Raw genomic sequence first — 18,357 nt, 5'->3', positions numbered from 1 at the left:
CCTGTTTGGAGCACGCCCTCATCACCTGCGCAGTTGTCCTTTGCGCATGTGTGAGCGAACACCTGTGCGCTACTTATAATCAAGTAATTGCTGCGGATAGCGTTTGAACAGAGCGCAGAGCGTGTGTGTCAGCCTGTATTACAGAAGTATAAGTGAACACAACAGAAGGAGAGGTTTAATAACGCGCTGAAACGGTATAATTACGCACAAATGGATCCTCGGAGCAGCAGAGAGGACCCGAGCCCCTCAGGTAAAGTCCATGGGTAATGTCTCAGTAACTCAAACGGCGCGCGCTGCAAAAGTGTGCCAAACCGTTTAGCGTTTATTTCTTTTGCCCAACATTTTGTCCTTCTTTGCAGTTTGTTTGACAGATAAGTAGAATTACTATAAACAATAATGCAAATGTAGTTAACTACTTGCTCAGCACATGGTGGAACTTGTGCCTGACTTTCTTGTGGCTAACTGTGGGTTCAATCAATGTATTGGTGGTTTTCTCTGGACTCTAGAAAAGGAAACACAGCAACCACTCTCTAAAGCTCCTTAAACCCTCTCTTTGCACTTTGTTTGAGGAAAAAAGTGTAGGAGAACATTTTTACTTACACTTTATACTTTATTCATGCATTAACTTTGCATTTGACAGTGTTTGTAGCATCCCAAAGACCAATCATTCTACTGAAATAGTTTTTTTTAATTTATTTATATATTTTTAGATTAGAATTAGAATGCAGTAAAATAACATATCATTTGATCAAAACTCCCAGACCCCCGAAAAACACTTCAAATAAGTCCACAAAGTTCATAAATACAAAATGTTTCTGTTTTTATAATGTATTAATACCTGACTTTTAAATTAATTGACTAATCACTTTGTTTCGTTATTTGTAAAAAAAAACCCCCAACAACAACAAAACAAAAAAACCCCAACAAAAACATGTGGTTCTTTCTGACTTTTATTTGTTTTGAGCTGGGACAGTGAGACTCTTTTCCTGAGCCTCACTGTCATTTTGATTAGTGATTAGACCCAAGAACTCACTATATTACAACAAAAATCAGCATTTTAACAATCATCTATAGAATGTTGTGTCACCAGAAATCCAGTAGTTTTATTAGCCCAGTCTTATGTGACATAATACAGTGTTTTGTATTGGAGCCTTCTTAAAAAGTCATATTTTTACTTATAACAATATGGCTGCAGCCACTCTACAAACATGTGGACTATCAATAAACTCGTGTTAAATATTTAGTATTAGAGTTAAACACAACCTACTATAACTACACAACTATTATACATTAATAGGTTAATTGTAGTTTAATTATTTTGAACAGGATTCTCACTTTAAATTGTTCAAACCATTTAACTTTGTAAAGCAAAATCTATATTCAGTGACTCAAATGTCCCTCATTCCCCATTTCTGTATGGTGTTTTTTCCAGATCACTATGTGGTTTCAGGCCCCTCTGAGGAGCCCCCAGCCCGAGGAGGAGGTGGCTCGGGAGGGGGAGGCCTGTACCTGGACGCCTACGAAGTGTCTTTCCCTTTGGATGATGGTGTGCAGCGACCTCACGCCTATCACATCAACCATGGCCCAAGAATGGTCGATGGTACGAGCCATCAAATACTACTACTACTACTACTACTACTACTACTACTACTACTTCTTAGGTGTGCCTAAAATGAACGGAATGAACATATGAAAGGAAAACAGGTGATGACAGACTGTTGCAAATATACTCTACAAGTAAAGGTACAATCTATGAGGAACTTTTCCTCTCAAGGAAAAAAAGTAAATCGATTAAAAAAAATAAAAATCTATAACGTTATATAGTTGTTCCCTCATCAGAAACATGCCTGAAAGGTATGATAAATATATAAAAACATGATACAAAACTGTACACAGTAACTTGACAAACCTGATGCAATGTGCAGCAGTTTCACTTGTGAGAGGCGTTGAAGGGTGAGTGACTTAGTGTGGAGAGCAAAGGGAGGGTAGACTCAGTCAAAAACTAAAGCATATGTTTTTTGGTTTTTTTGTGTGTGAATTTATCCTTTTTAAAACAATACAATTTAACTGATCTAAATATGTGTTAGCAGTTAATATCCCACAGAAGTAAAATACCTCTCCTTTAATGTTAATAATCTCGATTATTCATAAATTGTTTTAATCAATTAGAGCAATAATCATAATTGCAATTGAAATTCCATTAATTGTACAGTCCCACTGTAAGTACTATTACCACTAGAACTACTATTATGTTGCATTTTATTGTTCAGTCAATGTGTAGATGGGTCAGTGTATTTATACTGCAGTAGGAAGGACAATAGATCAGCCCCATCATGTGTGAACGTCCCTCTTTACCTCAGTAGCATCTTCACTTTCTTTTTTTGTCTATAAAGCCTTGTTTTACCTAGTATGTTTGCAAAGTTCATTAGACTATGTGCAGCAAAATGTTTGAAGTTGTTGCTCTGTGACAAGATTAAGAATCACATTTGCTGTACACTCTTTGCTCCAGAGGGGGTCCAGGAGCCCCCACCCTCCCCCTACAGCCCCTTCATCCTGGTGTCAAACCTGCGCGCTCACCTGTACGTGGCTCTGGAGAAGAACGCCTGGCTCCAGAAACGCATCGAGGAGCTGGAGGAGGAGAGGAACTTTCTACGCTGTCAGCTCGACCGTTTCATCGTCAGCATGAGGGCTCAGGACGGTAATGTCATACACAACCTGCTCTAGTTAGAAAAAATATGTTTATATTGTTTAGAAGAGAGCTGGAGATGTATTGAAAATGTGATTATAATTTGATTTTTGTTTGGACATATGCAAAATTAGAATACATTTATAATAAAAACTATTTTCAAAAGGATGCAAAAAACATGCAGTCTAAGGATTCAGGTTGAAATGTCTGCACTTGTGTTTAACTTAATAGTCATTTAATTTACAGGCCTGTTTTAACATTGTTCTGCTGGAGTGCTATAATATGTTGAAATGTATTGAGATAGATCCCTGATATGGTGATACAAATAACAAAAAAACATTTCTGCGAATGAATTGGACTGTCATAAATGCCAGTAATTGATTGAAATTCAATGGTGGAAGGTAACAAAGTAAAAGTAGCACAGTACCTAAAAATTGTACTCAAGTATATTTTACAGTAGATCCTTTTTACTTTTACTTCACTACATTTGAGAGCAGTATCTGTACTCTGTACTTTCTACTCCACTACATTTTTGAACTGGACTTTTTTTTTATATGATTTGAGGGGTTATAGGGTAGCATCCTGAGTAAAGTTTTCGAGTTTTAGCTTCAGCTTTGAGCAAACAAAAATAAAAATAATTTCAGAAAAAATAAAAAATGGATTCTTATTGTTGCTGTTGACAAAAATCTGTATACTTTTAATCAATATCACCACGTCGAACACTTTAACAAATGAACAACACTTTATCAAAATCTGTGTGGAATACTTTTACTTGTTCAAAAATGTATTTTCAGACTAAAAAGTAAAAGTACAGATACAGGGCCAAAACTCAAGTAAAAGTATTTAAGTACCTAACAAACAAAATTGAGTATTTAATTTTGTTAGTTAGATTTTTGCCACTGTTGAAATGATAAATCAGTATTAAAAAAAGCAGAACAGTCAAAATAAAAGTGTAGTTTGTCCCTTTGTCCCACATGCTTTGGTGTAGATTTGTCTTAGATTACCAGATGTTCAGCTGTGGGGTTACATCAGAATATCAGAATATAATGAATGGTGCTGTGCCCATTGTCAGACTGGAGCATGGACCCCCAGCGCGGTGTGAAGGTGCAGCCCGACAGCTCTCCGTCTCCTCCCTCTCCGATGACCACTCGATCGGGCATGACTCTGAAGAGGCTGCAGGGAGGGGCCAGGATACGCCACCGTGCCTCTGCTATACCCGGTAATCCATATACACAATGTTGTTTAATTTGGAATAAATTGATTAACTAAGGTTTATCTTATAAAATGTACCATATCATTGTTTCCTTTTATAGATGTTCGGTTGACCTACCACAGTACACCTAAAAAGGGACTAAAGTACAGAAAATATGTTAACTCCTCGCTCTAAGTGCACATGGAGCAACTGTGAAGCAGAGGCCGCAAGAATCCCAAAGTATTAAAAGTAATGTAATTAGCTATTATTTAGGGGTGGGACGATACACAATTCCCACAAGATGAGACAGGAGATTGGATGGAGATTGGACATGAGATCCAACAAGATAAGTTTTAAAAGATTTGTAATAAATCCAATCTAGTTCACATTTTTGGCCTGACAAAGAAAATATCATTAGGTCTTGTAGCAATTTTGTCTCACGAGCTCTTGCCCCATCCTTATTATCGCTTAAACATTTCCTGGGAGTGACTTGCTCCAGCACGGCAGTTGCTCCGTGTGTAGTCTGGGCGAGGCGTAAAGCAGCGTTGACACTGGTCTGGGTTTCAGAGGCTAACACCCACGTCCTACAGTAAGACAGTTGTGGGTTTGACTGCTGACTGCTGCTGACTGCATTTGCTCTGTTCCCCCCATCAACCCCAAATGTGCACAAAAGGTTAAATCCTCCAGTTAAGGTAGTCCTGACCAAGACTAGCTCAAGATCTGGAGATTGATCCCTGCGCACAGCACTCTCACCTCCTGACAGGGTTCCCCAGTGGCATTGAATTGTGCCTTACCTTATCTTAATATTTTTGAATTTCTTGATGGTGGCTGTAGTGAAGCAGGAGTACCACCTGGAGGAGGAGAAATTCTACACTGAGGATGAGTTTGTGGAGGAGGCCGAGGAAGAGGAGGAGGACTCTTCAGTGGAGAAAGGATCGAAGAAGAGCCGAGGGCGAGCGAGCGGAGAGCCACGGATGAAGATGAGACGCATCTTCAGGATCACACACGGCCGGGAGAGGCAGAGAGGTCAGGCTTTTAATAAGAACTAGGTTTTTATTACCAGTGTAAAACATAACATGTAGAATAAAACAATGATAAAAAACATTGATTAAAGCTTAAAAAATACATAGATACCGGTTACTGTTCCCTATAATTTGCCGTTATTGCATTATAGAACTTAAAAAGAAAAGGCTATCTGTATTACTTAGTTAAATTAACTTTTTATACAGTTTTGTTGCGTTTTTATGCACATGTATTTACTCGTATGTGTGCCTGCTCATGCCTTCTGCTCCCTCCTCAGTGAAGGACCCAGATGGCGTATTGATCCGATATAAGAAGATCCTGACCACATATCAGAGAGTGAGGAGCATGTCCAGAGCCTTTCAGATCCACGGTGTCGACAGGAACACGATGGCCTCCACCTCCCCCATCGCTGAGCTGCTGCTGGTCGCCCCGGAGAAGGTACCAAGAACCCCCTCTAATATAAATGAATAGTTAATGTCCAATTCTGGGCCCCTAAGGAGCAAGGAAAACGGATCTCTTTGTCCCCCTGCCTACTCCCCTGCTCATAATAATAATAGTAATAATAATACATTTGATTCTGAATGCACTTACCATTTCAAGGTAAATCTCAAAGTGCTTCTGTGCACACTTGTACGCATTATGCCACCTGTGCTGTGTGTCTCGGGCAGGTGGCAGAGGTGGGAGAGTTTGAGGCATCAAAGGAGAAGCTTTTGGATTACGCTCGACGCTGTTACAAAACGATGGACGAAGACACTCACTCCAAAGTCCAGACCATGAAGAAGACTCACAAGCTGCTGCCCATATCCTACAGGTTCAGACACTGACTGCTGCAGAGAGGAGACGCATAGTCCTACGTGCATTATGTTTACTGCAGTTTCATGTACTTTCTTTGAGCCAATGGTCTATGTATGTATGATTTTGACTGTCTGAAACTGAAATTGCCAAGATAAGCACTTGTATTACTTACACCTTTATTTAAGCACAGACTTGGGGGGCGGGGGGGAAGAGTTAATGTATATTTTATAAGTTTTTCATGTTAATGTTATGGATATACTCAAGTCATGTTTTGTTAAGTTATTAACATGAAATATTTTTGGTTTGTTTTGACGATTAAAAGCTGCAATGAAAAAAGTAATTTGCAAATACTTGAGTTGCATTGGATGGACCACAGCGCCCCCCAGAGGGACTAAGATTTATTGCGCCAAAATTCCTTCCATCTTTTGTAGAACTCATTTAGGCAAATTTATTTAGCATTTTCTTATGGTTTTGTACTGGATTTATTTAATGTCTCGAATTGAAATTTGATAATCACAAAGAATCATTATTACTGTCTTCATTGCCATTTTATGCAAGATTGGACAAATTGTAGTGACAACAGTGCGTAATTATACGTTAGGTTTCTAAATTTTGATGAAATAACAGCATTACATCGTTTTCGGACTAATTAAAAGTGGTAGAATTAAACAACACTTCATTTCCCAGATTAACTTGCTGCTCGCCCTTTAACCCTCCCACTGGACCAATCAGAATTAAGAGTTTAGCGGGAAGTAGTAAAACTCCTAAGTTTTGACAGACAGCAGGGTTTGACCAATAGAAAAGCGGGAGAGGCCTTTAATGTCCAATCACGAGATAGGAGGGCGGGGCTTCTGTCCAACGGGGCATCGGAGGAGGAGGTGTTCCTGGTAGCCATCTTGGATGTGCGGACTGATTGTTTAGCGAGAAGAATTGACATTTTATTAAATATTAGCTTTTATATTCACTCTCTGAAGATTTACTGCAGCCAGACGTGTAAAGAAGCTGATCGGGAAAATTCAGGTAAACTCTGAGCGGACATAAATGTTCCGTTATGTTAGCATGCCCAGCTCTGCCTCTGCCTCTCTCTCTTTTCCAAATTGTCTGTTCCACATCAAACAGCGCAGCCGGTGGGATCTGCAGCGCCTCTCCAAACTTCACTGCTCTTTCACTGCACTTTAAGCCTTATAATTCTTCATTTAAAAATATTATACAAAACAGAAGTTAGTTTGAAAGCGAGCGCGCAGACTGATGGTGCCCACGGGTATGTGCCACTAAAGATGCCCGCATTGTTTATAAACATCCCGGGCTGTCCAGTCCGTGACACTCGGTCCTGTGGGGTCTCCCTGAGCAAGGGTCTGACCTGCTTTTACAAACTGGATAAAACAAAGTTAAAATAATTAGAGATTGTGCAGTGAGATGCTCTTGTTTAGAAATGCCTTCCTCTGCACTTGTCCGTAGGTTGTAATATTATATAAAAACGTGCTACTTCTTGCTTTATCTTACATAATGATGCGCTCTAATTATCAGATTGTGTGGATATTTTGTTTCACTTTTAAATATAGAATAAGCATACCTAAATCTGTGTGGCTTTGATAATGAGACAAATATCTTCGCAAATAAATAGATTTTGATATATTTTTTGCATGCACTGTATTGAATCGTGCAAATGAGGTGAAGGGGCCTTACTTAAAATAGTACAGGATACTGGATACTTGGATATCACTCTGCTGTTCAAATGATTTCTAGTTTGCACGTGCATTTTACAGAATATAGCACATATAAATATTAGACCTAAGTCACCAGTATGGACTAAAAAGTACACTCTACATCAGTGCATTAAAGGTGACTTTTACCAAGGTGCTGCTCAGTTTGTTAAATATATGTCCTCTGGAGAGACCAAAATATCCTGTCTCCAAGGAGCTTAATCTGTAGAACATTCTACACACTGTAATTGGGCATCTAAAATGTGTTCTGAAAGGCATGTGATTCTTGTGTTAATGTTCCATAGTATGGCATTAAAATTGTCTTTCTAAAGGCTTTTTTGCAAAAACTAAATACCCTGAAAAACATGCATTCTTAAGTGTTAGCATGTTCGCCTCTCCACAGATCTGTTCTGTAATATCTCCATAGAGACAAACATGTAACGGGCCCTCTAACAGTAAAGTGCACTTTTTATTAAGTTAATAGTTAAAGTTAATATGACAGTCTTCCCTTAAAGGTGAATGGGTTTTAAAATAAGCATTATGAACTGAGCAATGCATCCAAGTCCAATCTCATTACATTTGAATTAGTCAAAAGTAAAACACTGTGTGCACCTTCATAAGTACAGTCTGTTTATCCCTGCCCTGATATTCCGTGGAATTGTGCAGGTGGTTTTCCAGCCCAACCTGCTCCCGTTTGGGACCGCCTCATGTTACAGCTGCAGGCAGCTCCTCTGGCTCTGGCATAAACTCTATTGTTATTTATGTGTAAGGCACTGTCACACTGTCTGGATATTACACTGACATCCATGAGACAGTGAATGCTTGAGTTACAGCAGTTTGCATCTGTCAGGTCAAGTTCAAATCCAGATGTGTGCAGTGTTATAAAGAGTTCAGAAGAGTCCAGGTCTTTTTTCAATCTGAAGGTTAAACACATTTTGGTTTTTTACAATATTACATAATTTCTGCAATTAATGAGTTAAGTTTAAAGTTAGGTCTTAGACATAATGGCCAATAAAATTCAAGTTGATTTTTAGAAAATATGTCAAACTAAGGTTTGTAGCAAAGTATCATTCAAATATATTTAATACAGTAGAAATGATGCCCAATTTATGTGTGAAAAATGACAAAAATGAAAAAAACAACAACTCTGCAACTTAAGGGATATTTGAATAATGTTATTAAAAAGGCTTTTACACTATTAATATTCAAACCTGTGCTCATTCAGTTACTAAATTATACAAAATAATATAAATATAAAAGTTGTATTAGAAAACATTTCTATACATTTGAATAACCTCAGATCATTCAGAATTTGTCTGTAAAAAAATATTATTGCATAAGAGACAAATGATGGAGTTTACAGGAGATATAAATTACTGTGCACCTAAACATAATTCCTAACATGTTTTACGTAGAGATCGACTGATGTGGGTTTTTCATGGCCGATACAGATCGGTTCACATTCAGTGAAAACGATGCCCGAAAAGCTTTGCAGATAGTTTGGGACCGATATGTAGTTTTGATTATTTTCATCAAATTATGTGTTTAAAATTGACTACAACTGCCCTAACGCACTAGGCGGACTCTGTTGGAGATACAAGGCCGAAAAGTGCAAATATCAGCTTGATCGGTCGACCAGCCTCTAGTCTCCTGTTTAACTTTACACCTGACATTGTATTTGTCATGGTTAATCTAGTCACTCACCCGTAATAACCACCCTAACCCTTTTGTTTCTCTGTTTCAGTGAAAGAAGGCATGAAGACATCATCCTAGTCATCAGTCATGGCCGATAAAAGGAAACTCCAAGGTGAGGCTGGCTTTACGTTTATGCAAATTAGCGTTTCTGTGGTAGTTCGATTGTGCGTCTCTGGTTCACCGCTAATTCAAACATAGCCTGTATCCTATATCAAAGTAGAGCTGTATTATATGGTCAGAAAGATTAATCCAAATCAGTGATTCTCAAAGTTTTCACGATAAGTTCTATCCAGGATAATATTTCGTTTTACGAGTAACCACCAGATTTAAACCCGGAGAATATAGGACCTACATTATGACTAAACCTGGTCTATAATGAGACTAAACCATATTTTGTTGTTTGTTAATTTGTTCCTCTGAAATTTGAAATCTGCTCCAAACCACATGCTTTTACTGACAAAGGATTGGCTGTAGACCTCTCTATTAAAAATACCCAAGTTCATTATTGACAATTTGAAACTATTGGATCTGGATTCTATTAAGATTGGATTTGAACATATCGTACAGAGGAGGGACAGTGAGTATATGGTACAGAGGAGGGACAGTGAGTATATGGTACAGAGGAGGGACAGTGAGTATATGGTACAGAGGAGGGACAGCGAGTATATGGTGCAGAGGAGGGACAGCGAGTATATGGTGCAGAGGAGGGACAGCGAGTATATGGTACAGAGGAGGGACAGTGAGTATATGGTACAGAGGAGGGACAGTGAGTATATGGTACAGAGGAGGGACAGCGAGTATATGGTGCAGAGGAGGGACAGTGAGTATATGGTACAGAGGAGGGACAGTGAGTATATGGTACAGAGGAGGGACAGTGAGTATATGGTACAGAGGAGGGACAGTGAGTATATGGTACAGAGGAGGGACAGCGAGTATATGGTGCAGAGGAGGGACAGCGAGTATATGGTGCAGAGGAGGGACAGCGAGTATATGGTGCAGAGGAGGGACAGTGAGTATATGGTACAGAGGAGGGACAGCGAGTATATGGTGCAGAGGAGGGACAGCGAGTATATGGTGCAGAGGAGGGACAGTGAGTATATGGTACAGAGGAGGGACAGCGAGTATATGGTACAGAGGAGGGACAGCGAGTATATGGTGCAGAGGAGGGACAGTGAGTATATGGTACAGAGGAGGGACAGTGAGTATATGGTACAGAGGAGGGACAGTGAGTATATGGTGCAGAGGAGGGACAGTGAGTATATGGTACAGAGGAGGGAGAGTGATTTTTATGGGTTGAAGGATGCTGAAGTTAAGAGCTGCCAGGAAGCTAAAGACCAAAGAGATTTATGGATGCCGTGATAGAGGACATGCTCAAGGTGGCACCTGTAGTATTTGTAGTTGTAATTGTAGTAGCATCAATAGTGGTAGCAGTAGCAGTAGTAGTAACAACAGCAGCATTAGTAGTAGTAGTCATAGCAGCAGTAGTAACAGTATTAGTAGCTTTAGCAGTATTAGTATCATTAGCATCAGTAGCAGTACTAGTAGCATTAGCATCAGTAATAGTAGTAGTATCATTAGCATTAGAAGTAGTAGTAGTAGCAGTATCATTAGCGTCATTACCAGTAATAGTAGTAGTATAAGTAGCAGTAGTAGCTGTAGCAGTAGTAGTATTGGTATCATTGGCAGCAGTAGCAGTAGCGGTGGTAGTAGTAGTATCATTAGCATCAGTAGCAGTAGTAGCATCAGTAGCATCACTCTAGCTGCCAAAACAGTGATGCTCCAGTAACGTGTTGTTGTTGTTGCTGTTATGAAAGCTGTCGTCCTGCCAGGTTAAGTCTTACATAATGCCCTAGATCAGATTGTGATTCTGTGCTCTGTTTCTCTGTAAAATGCTGTTTTCTGCACAATGTCACCGCTGGGTTCGCTCTGAAAAAGTCCAATGCCATCTATTTTCATCTATATCAACTTTTATGTCAGCATCTGTAAATGTAAGAGTCCACTGTATGATTTAACTGCTGTTTTAAAGAGGCACTATTTAACTTTGAGGGTAGGGTTGGATCTCACGTTATTGCATTGCCTGGAATGTTCCACAGTGGCCTTAAACTTGTCTATGTAGCATTTATATTCAATTACAGATCGATGGTTTTATCAGAAAAAAATAAAAATCTTGAAAAACATTCTTACTGTGAGTGGTGTCGCCTCATCACAGATCAAACCTGTAACTTCACCTGGTGGCATCTGCTATTCTTCATGGAGATAACTTTAATGCCTTTTTGTGGAACTTTCTAGATATATACCGTTTTCTAGCACTAAGAGATCTAAAAATGAGTGTTATCATTGCAGAGCTGTGATATCTGTAGTGGACACGTCACAACCATCAGCTGCTGAGTTAGGAGAATGTGTGTTTCTCTGTTTGTCAGCGCTCTGCTCCTTCTGCTCTTTTCACTGTAAAATATTCAAGCCATGTTAGCCACCAGTCAAGTTGAAGTTGACAGGACAGAGCAGAGGTGATGATGGTGCAGCTATAACCCCCCACACTATCCACAAACAAACAGTAACACAACTGGGACCCTGCACGGAGCCCAAGGCCAACCCCACCTGTTCACTGCCTATTCACCCTGATGCTCCTTTCACATGGCATTTGTCATCCCAGGAATAAAAAAAATAATTGAAAAAAGCTTTGGACAGGACTAAGGCTGGAGTCTTTTGATTTTTATTTATTTAATATTTCACCAGGTAAGTCAGTGGAGAGCACCTTCTTATTTGCAACAACAACCTGGCCAAGATGCAGCATAAAACAGCAGAATACACTCACACATCATAACATGAAACAGTGAATGGAAACATGAGACAGTCAAACGTTTACAGATAAAGATGTAAGTGTTAAAATTGGACCTATTTTGCAAAATGGACTTTTCAGAGATTTTACCCATGTTGTAGTTGTTTCCCCTTCTCATTTCCCCTCCACTTTTATTTTCTAGTCGGTGATATGAGCAAGAATCAGCTGGGTTACATGGACATTTTGGTACCGTTACTCCTGAGTGTGATCTGCAGCTATGCATAGAAGAGGCGGACAGCTACGCGACTCTTTGTTGTGATGACGTTTATGGCGACGTCAGCTCCCATTGGGCACTGCAGTTTTCTAACCCAGAAGTCATCGACTCATTTGTTTTTTTAAGTTATTTTAGGTGAATATTACGATTTAAAAGGTGCAAATTATAACATAATGATCCACGGCTGACATAAATTCTAAATATATAGCAGACACAAGCACAATGGCTCTCCTTTACGAAACTTCCATATGGCGAAAACAGTGTGCATATTTGGTGTACTACAAAATGAGGTCTGAGGTGGCGTACGTCAACATACAGTAAAGTGCAGGAAAATAACTTTCAACCGTATGAAAGGTATTACCCCCAATATGTTTTTTAGAATCAGTTGAGCCGAAAATGCAGTTTAATTTGTAAAGTTCTGCAATCATTTACTAGTTTACTATTGTTGAGACTACACTTTTAAAACTTTAAAACACATCCAAGTTATCACTATGAGCTCATTGCTTTAAATATAAAACAGCAGCATGCGTAGCATAACTTTGGGCACGACTCCCTGCACTCCGGCTCTGAGCAGGAGCACTGAGTTTGGGTAACAGCAGCAGATATTATTATTGATTTATTTATTTATTTAAAAAAGGACCATGTCAACAGCAGGTCTGTTCTGTTATATCTTTGAGCGGCTCGTCCTCTGCACACTTGGTTCTGCCCCAGGGGAAACGCTGCTCAGGCCGAGGCGCTTATAGTTGCTCTCTGCTGGTTCAGGTCAGGTTATTATAGTGATTTGGAAGTTGAATTAATAAACAGCTACAATAAAATATTTATAATTTATTAAATAACAAATGTAGGGTATTTTAGGGTTAAGATTTGTTTTTCTGCATTTTACAGTGAGCCAAAGCAACATATTCCGATGACCACAGAGTTTAGCCATATTCCTTAAACACATGCTGTAAATCCCCGGGGTAAGGCCACCTGAGACTTGAATATTTGGGGGCATTTCAACGCTGGTTTTCTGCCACCGCATTTATTACCAGCTGCTTGTGTGTACGGCAGGATCAGAGCTGTGCCCTCAGGTTCATAAATACCACACCCTGCCCTGTGCTAAAATATACACCAAAATACACCTTTTTCACCACAGTGTTAGTAAACGAGGGCCTTTGAATCTTTTTTAAACCATGTGCCCTGATCCTTTAAAACACTCAGATTGAGTTTTTGAAAGCAGACAGAGGTAAAGTCTGTTGTAGGTGATTCTAGTCACTGCAGAGAACTGAAGTGAGGAGTAACCAAAAGCTGTGTGTTCTTTAGGAATAACCAGGTTAATGCAGCTGTTGGAGTGTGTGGCTGGAGCTGTGGATATTTAGTAGTGAGCTCATGTAATGGGTTTTACCCTTAAAGACTTGTAAATGAACAATAACCAGTGTGTTTGTCTGTAGGTGTAGAGAGAGAGGGCCGCTTCACCAGTGACTGAAGTGTGCAGTGATGGATGGTAAACGCTGCACCTGTGGCAGTGGATGAATGAAGCTTATGGAGCAGTGCCTCAGATCTATGGAGTCTCTGTACTCGAGGATCTGGAGGACTGCAGTTTAACCAAACGCTATTTCACGTTTGCGTGATACAGTTTTTGCGGCAGTGTAGAAAACCTTCTTGATTTCTATTGAAGTCTGTTGATTGAAATTTAGAGTCAATCTAGACACCGAGGTACCTGCAGTGACTGACAATCTGAATCTCTGATCTGGTGGAGGACACTTTTGTTTGAGCTCTCGGCCTGTGGAAGGTTTCTGTTAAAATATGATGACTTAGCCTACCAAAATCAGTCTATTAGGATTATAAGGATTTATATTTGTAAAAGCAAAAAGCATGGTGGTGTTTGGGAGTGACCGGACAGTTTAATCGTCCTTTTTACTTACTTTGTTACTTTTACGTTTGAAAATGCTGTTTGTACTTCTCTGTTTACATAGCCTAGTTATGTTTGTGTGAAATGCTAAATATTTTGAGCTCTTTTGCCAGTGTCACGCCCACTTTTTGTTGATTAATCGATGCACAGTTGATGTTAGTTGAATTTCTTTAGCCCACTACAGCCCTATAGGATGCAGTTGTATGGGTACCATCAAAAAGGAGTACAGTACTGTAATAAAAATATAAATAAAACGTTAAGATATCGAGGATCCTGGGAGAGTACTGTTGTTATAGAGTCACTCCAATGATAGAAACTACAGCTTTTCCTGAAATAAATGGTACATAATGGAGTTGAACGTTGTTATTCTGTTTTGAGGTTCTACAGAATACACTACAAAAAAAAGTCAAATTTAAGAACCAGTACAGAAAAAACAAAAAGTCCCCTGCCACTCCTTTTTATCCTTTTTCCTATTGTAGAAAATTTACTTTACATTGTCATTTTAAAACACCAGTTTTAATATTTTCCACAACACAGCACCTAGAGTGAGTCTTTGCCCAACTTTCCTACAAACAGCTGTCAACAGAAACAAAGCACTCATCTTTGTGCGCACCCCTGCTCCACACGAGCGCAGATCAAACAGAGTTATGTATTATTACAGAGCAGCACTTTCATCTAAAAATACCATGGCGACGCAGCGGTGTCTTCATATCACGGCTACGGAAGGTCAGGTCCAGCCGCTGTAGCCCCTGTCGCCACTCAACTCTCTCCATTCAATGTTTAGGATTTTATCACCAAGAAAGTAGGACTATAATAATCCTTATCATTTTATTTAGATTTTAAGGATTTCTAAGAGCAGAACAGCAGAAGTGAACGAGTTACCTGAAGATTTGGTATTTTTTGTTATTTATATGTAAACAGGCAGATTAAACTTGTGAATCTTGAGTTTTCTAGTACGTTTTCTGCCAAAAATAGTTGCTTTTGAAACTATTCTACTACTACTACTACTCCCCCTGCAGGTGTAGTGTAATGAGTGCAGTTTGGGTCAGGTACATAGAGATAATAATTTTGAGAGCTTTTGGATCCGATATCGAGTAAACCGTGTTAGTCCGTGTTAGCGCTGTTGCCGTGTTAGCGCTGTTGCCGTGTTAGCGCTGTTGCCGTGTTAGCGCTGTTGCCGTGTTACTGCTGTGGTCGTGTTAGCGCTGTTGCCGCATTAGCACTTTTGCCGTGTTAGCGCTGTTGCCGTGTTAGCGCTGTTGTCATTTTACTGCTGTGGTCGTGTTAGGGCTGTTGCCGTGTTAGTGCCGTTGTCATGTTAGCCCTGTTGTCACATTAGCGTTGTTGTCGCGTTAGTGACATTGTCGTGTTACCACTGTTGGAGTGTTGGCTCCTTTGTTGTGTTAGCGCTGATATCGCGTTAGCGCTGTTGTCAGGCTGCACTCTCCATAGTTATTTTAACAAGCTGAGCGTCCACTCCAAAGGCTAAATGAAAGTATCAAAGAGCTAACACAAATATCTTTTCTGTATTTTTGTGTTTTAAGTGTCTGCAGAACCTCCACAGTCTGCATTTAACCTGCTCTGGGCATTAGTGTTAGCGTCAGCCACAGATGTCAACAGCGGAAGTGCTCACGTCACAAGTTATGTATTCAACTCTCTACAGCTCAAGTCTCATTGTAGAACAGAAAAATACTAAGAAAAAGTACCCACATAAATATAGACCCCCAAAATGTGCTGTTCCATCTATCATGTATTGAATGATGTCGATATGGTAATTAACAGGCCTGTTGCCACGCCCCCTTCTCAGTCGACCAATCGATCGGCAGGACAAGTCTTCAGTCAACCAGTAGTTTTATTAGTCTACTACAGCCCCATGAGAAAGCACTGAGCCAGGGGCAAAGTGTTCTCTCATCAAATATTATATTGTATTTTTTGAGACTTTGGTGTGAATTTTATCCAAAAGGCCCATTTTAAAACTAATAACCGTGTGCAGCTCCAGGCAGAGTAATAACTTTGAAGGGGGGAATCTAATGGTTGCATTGCTCACCTAAAATTTGCACAATATGCTAATTCAGGTGGCACAATATATCTAGATCGAACTGAAATAACAATTTGAGATCACGTGAATCTAATGGCAAGACCTGCAGTTAAGATGGTAGAATGTCCTCTGCAGAGAAATAAATCTAATACCTGTATTTTAGACCTCTACAAACATGTGTGTTGTAAATGTAAACATGTATGTGATTCTTGTTAAAGGTCCTATATTACACAAAATTGACTCTTGTAACCTTTTAGCCATGTTTTAATGTCGTTACCTTCCAAAAACGTCTAGAGTTGTGTTTTGTTTCATTCACACCTGTTTGAGTAACCCTGCATTATTAGTCTGTTTACATCTCCAAAGCTCATTATGCTCTGTTCCACCTTGTATTGTCATTAAGCTGTAGTTAATTGCAATCACTCGGTTATTGAGGTTATTGTTAAATTTAATAATTAAATAATCATCTCTCCACTATGCACAGAGTCACATGCCACGTGACGAGAGAACAGGTTTTATGACTCAGGCCATTTTATTCTGTTTTCTGATCTCTCTTCTAATGTTGTTAGAACAGAGATTTGGATGATTTCAGCCCTGGAATTAGCCATCTCTACTGAACAAAAGGTAAAAGGAGCTGTTAACGTAATGTACCGCTTCATGACATCACAAGGTGTAACAGAGCATTTTGAGCTTTGGAGGTGTAAACAGACTTGTGATAAAGAGTTACTCAAACATGTGTCCAGCTATGTTTTTGATGAGGTAACAATATTATGACATGACTCACAAGTTCATTTAGCGTGATATAGGATCTTTAGGTTTTAGAGTTTTTGATGAAAGAGCTATCTTTGCAGTTTCATCAGGGTCAAATTTAGTAAAAGTAATCGATTAGTCTAGATATTATTCTTTGGGTTAATCAATTAAAAAATAATCATTAGTTCCAGCCTTAAATCAGAATACTTATCAGAAAAACTGCAATTTGTTTTCCCCACACAAATATATAAACCCAGAAGTAAACCAAATCCTCTTTTACACAGACTGAAGAACTGTGTCTAAACTATGACTCATAGTGTTACAAATGATGGTTCTTCTGAGTCTGGCCCAAAACCACAGCGCTCACATGATGCAAGTCTTTGATTTATCATTTCATTAGTGCACATCCGCAGCCTGTCAGAGGAGCCCAGTATTTTTAGCTTTTCAGGCTAAAACATTGACTATTAAAGACTTTGAGAAACACAAAAGATTATCATCATACGGCCCGTACAGTGTGGGTTTGCATCAATGCTGCTGTGAATATCCAGGGCAGAAATGATAAAACAGGACTCAGATGCTTCCTGTTTACTTTTAGCCGATAGCTCCTGTGTGTCGCAAATATCTGGGACAAGGCTTCAGAACAGTCGGCTTGGGTTGGATTTTTACTTTGTTGCATTTAAAGAAGTATCTCTTTTTTTGATCATTTGCGTGTGGGATTTTGTAAAAGTACCAATGTTGGATGCAAGATCCGTTCAGCAAAACAAGACCTTTTAATAGGAAGGTTTTGTTTAGCTTTTTTTTTGGCTTTTAATATTGAAATAGTGGCATGTTTCTTTATCTGACACATTTTTTTACAATATTTTTGAAAGTTAAAATAAAAAAAGAAAAATTAGGTTTCAGTTATGGCTCTCTACATGAAGTCCTTGTTTTGTTTTTGGTGTTGTAATTTAACTGAACTTACTCAATGCTCTACTTAAAGGGCCCATATTATGCTGTTCTCTGATCTCTGTTATATCTCTGTGTTGTTTCCTCATCACAAACAGACCTGGAGCTGTGTTTTGTTTCATTCACACATGTTTAATACACAAACCCTGTATATTTAAGCTGAGTCTTTCTCAAAAATGTAAAACACTCTGTTCCACCTTGTGATCTCATGTGGTAATACAGGAAGTGCTCCAACTTTACTAGAATCATTTGAATAATTTGCAACCCTGAAATTGCCCATTTCTACTAAACAAAAGATAAAGGTAGCATTTTTCTATAATAATATTTTATACAGTTTTTCCTCTTAGCGATCAGTCAAACCCCAAAAAAGGCTTCTTTAGTTCACAGTTTTTGGTCATATCAACAAGAAAAAGTTAAATAAACACTTTTTAAAAATAAATCTATTACTATTATCATGTATACAAAAACACATAGATGCCTTTCTTTTATTTATTTTCCTCTTATCCCACCCCTCCCCTCCCGATGCACTAATGGAGCAGCTGCTTAAAAATGTTGGGCTTTTTGTCAAAATGAGTTGAAGAGCGAGTGC

The 18,357-nt window shown here is 39.1% G+C and overlaps 2 protein-coding genes across 2 annotated transcripts in view; both read left to right on the top strand.

Annotated features, from left to right (window-relative positions):
• Positions 1 to 13: 13 nt before the first annotated feature.
• On the top strand, positions 14 to 6,022 carry ccdc106b (coiled-coil domain containing 106b). Its single transcript, XM_033974908.2, has 7 exons — positions 14 to 250; positions 1,433 to 1,600; positions 2,510 to 2,698; positions 3,759 to 3,905; positions 4,713 to 4,904; positions 5,179 to 5,339; positions 5,570 to 6,022. The coding sequence occupies exons 1-7, from the start codon at positions 211 to 213 to the stop codon at positions 5,723 to 5,725; spliced, it is 1,053 nt and encodes a 350-aa protein (XP_033830799.1). The 5' UTR covers positions 14 to 210; the 3' UTR covers positions 5,726 to 6,022.
• Positions 6,023 to 6,541: 519 nt separating this feature from the next.
• cnot3b (CCR4-NOT transcription complex, subunit 3b) overlaps positions 6,542 to 18,357 on the top strand; it is a 39,299-nt gene continuing 27,483 nt past the window's right edge. The window contains exons 1-2 of the mRNA XM_033975341.2: positions 6,542 to 6,716; positions 9,144 to 9,206. Of these exons, the coding sequence (XP_033831232.1) occupies positions 9,182 to 9,206 (25 nt within the window). The 5' untranslated portion in view covers positions 6,542 to 6,716; positions 9,144 to 9,181. The remainder of the gene's footprint in view (positions 6,717 to 9,143; positions 9,207 to 18,357) is intronic.

Source organism: Periophthalmus magnuspinnatus, chromosome 11 (assembly GCF_009829125.3).
Source record: "Periophthalmus magnuspinnatus isolate fPerMag1 chromosome 11, fPerMag1.2.pri, whole genome shotgun sequence".
Classification (NCBI taxonomy): Eukaryota; Metazoa; Chordata; class Actinopteri; order Gobiiformes; family Gobiidae; genus Periophthalmus; species Periophthalmus magnuspinnatus.
This window is presented reverse-complemented; position numbering and strand designations above follow the sequence as displayed.

Coding starts and splice junctions, on each gene's coding strand:
- ccdc106b (XM_033974908.2), top strand. CDS start 211: ATGGATCCTCGGAGCAGCAGAGAGGACCCGAGCCCCTCAG. Junction 1,601..2,509: donor TGGCCCAAGAATGGTCGATG/GTACGAGCCATC, acceptor TCTTTGCTCCAG/AGGGGGTCCAGGAGCCCCCA. Junction 5,340..5,569: donor TGCTGGTCGCCCCGGAGAAG/GTACCAAGAACC, acceptor TGTCTCGGGCAG/GTGGCAGAGGTGGGAGAGTT.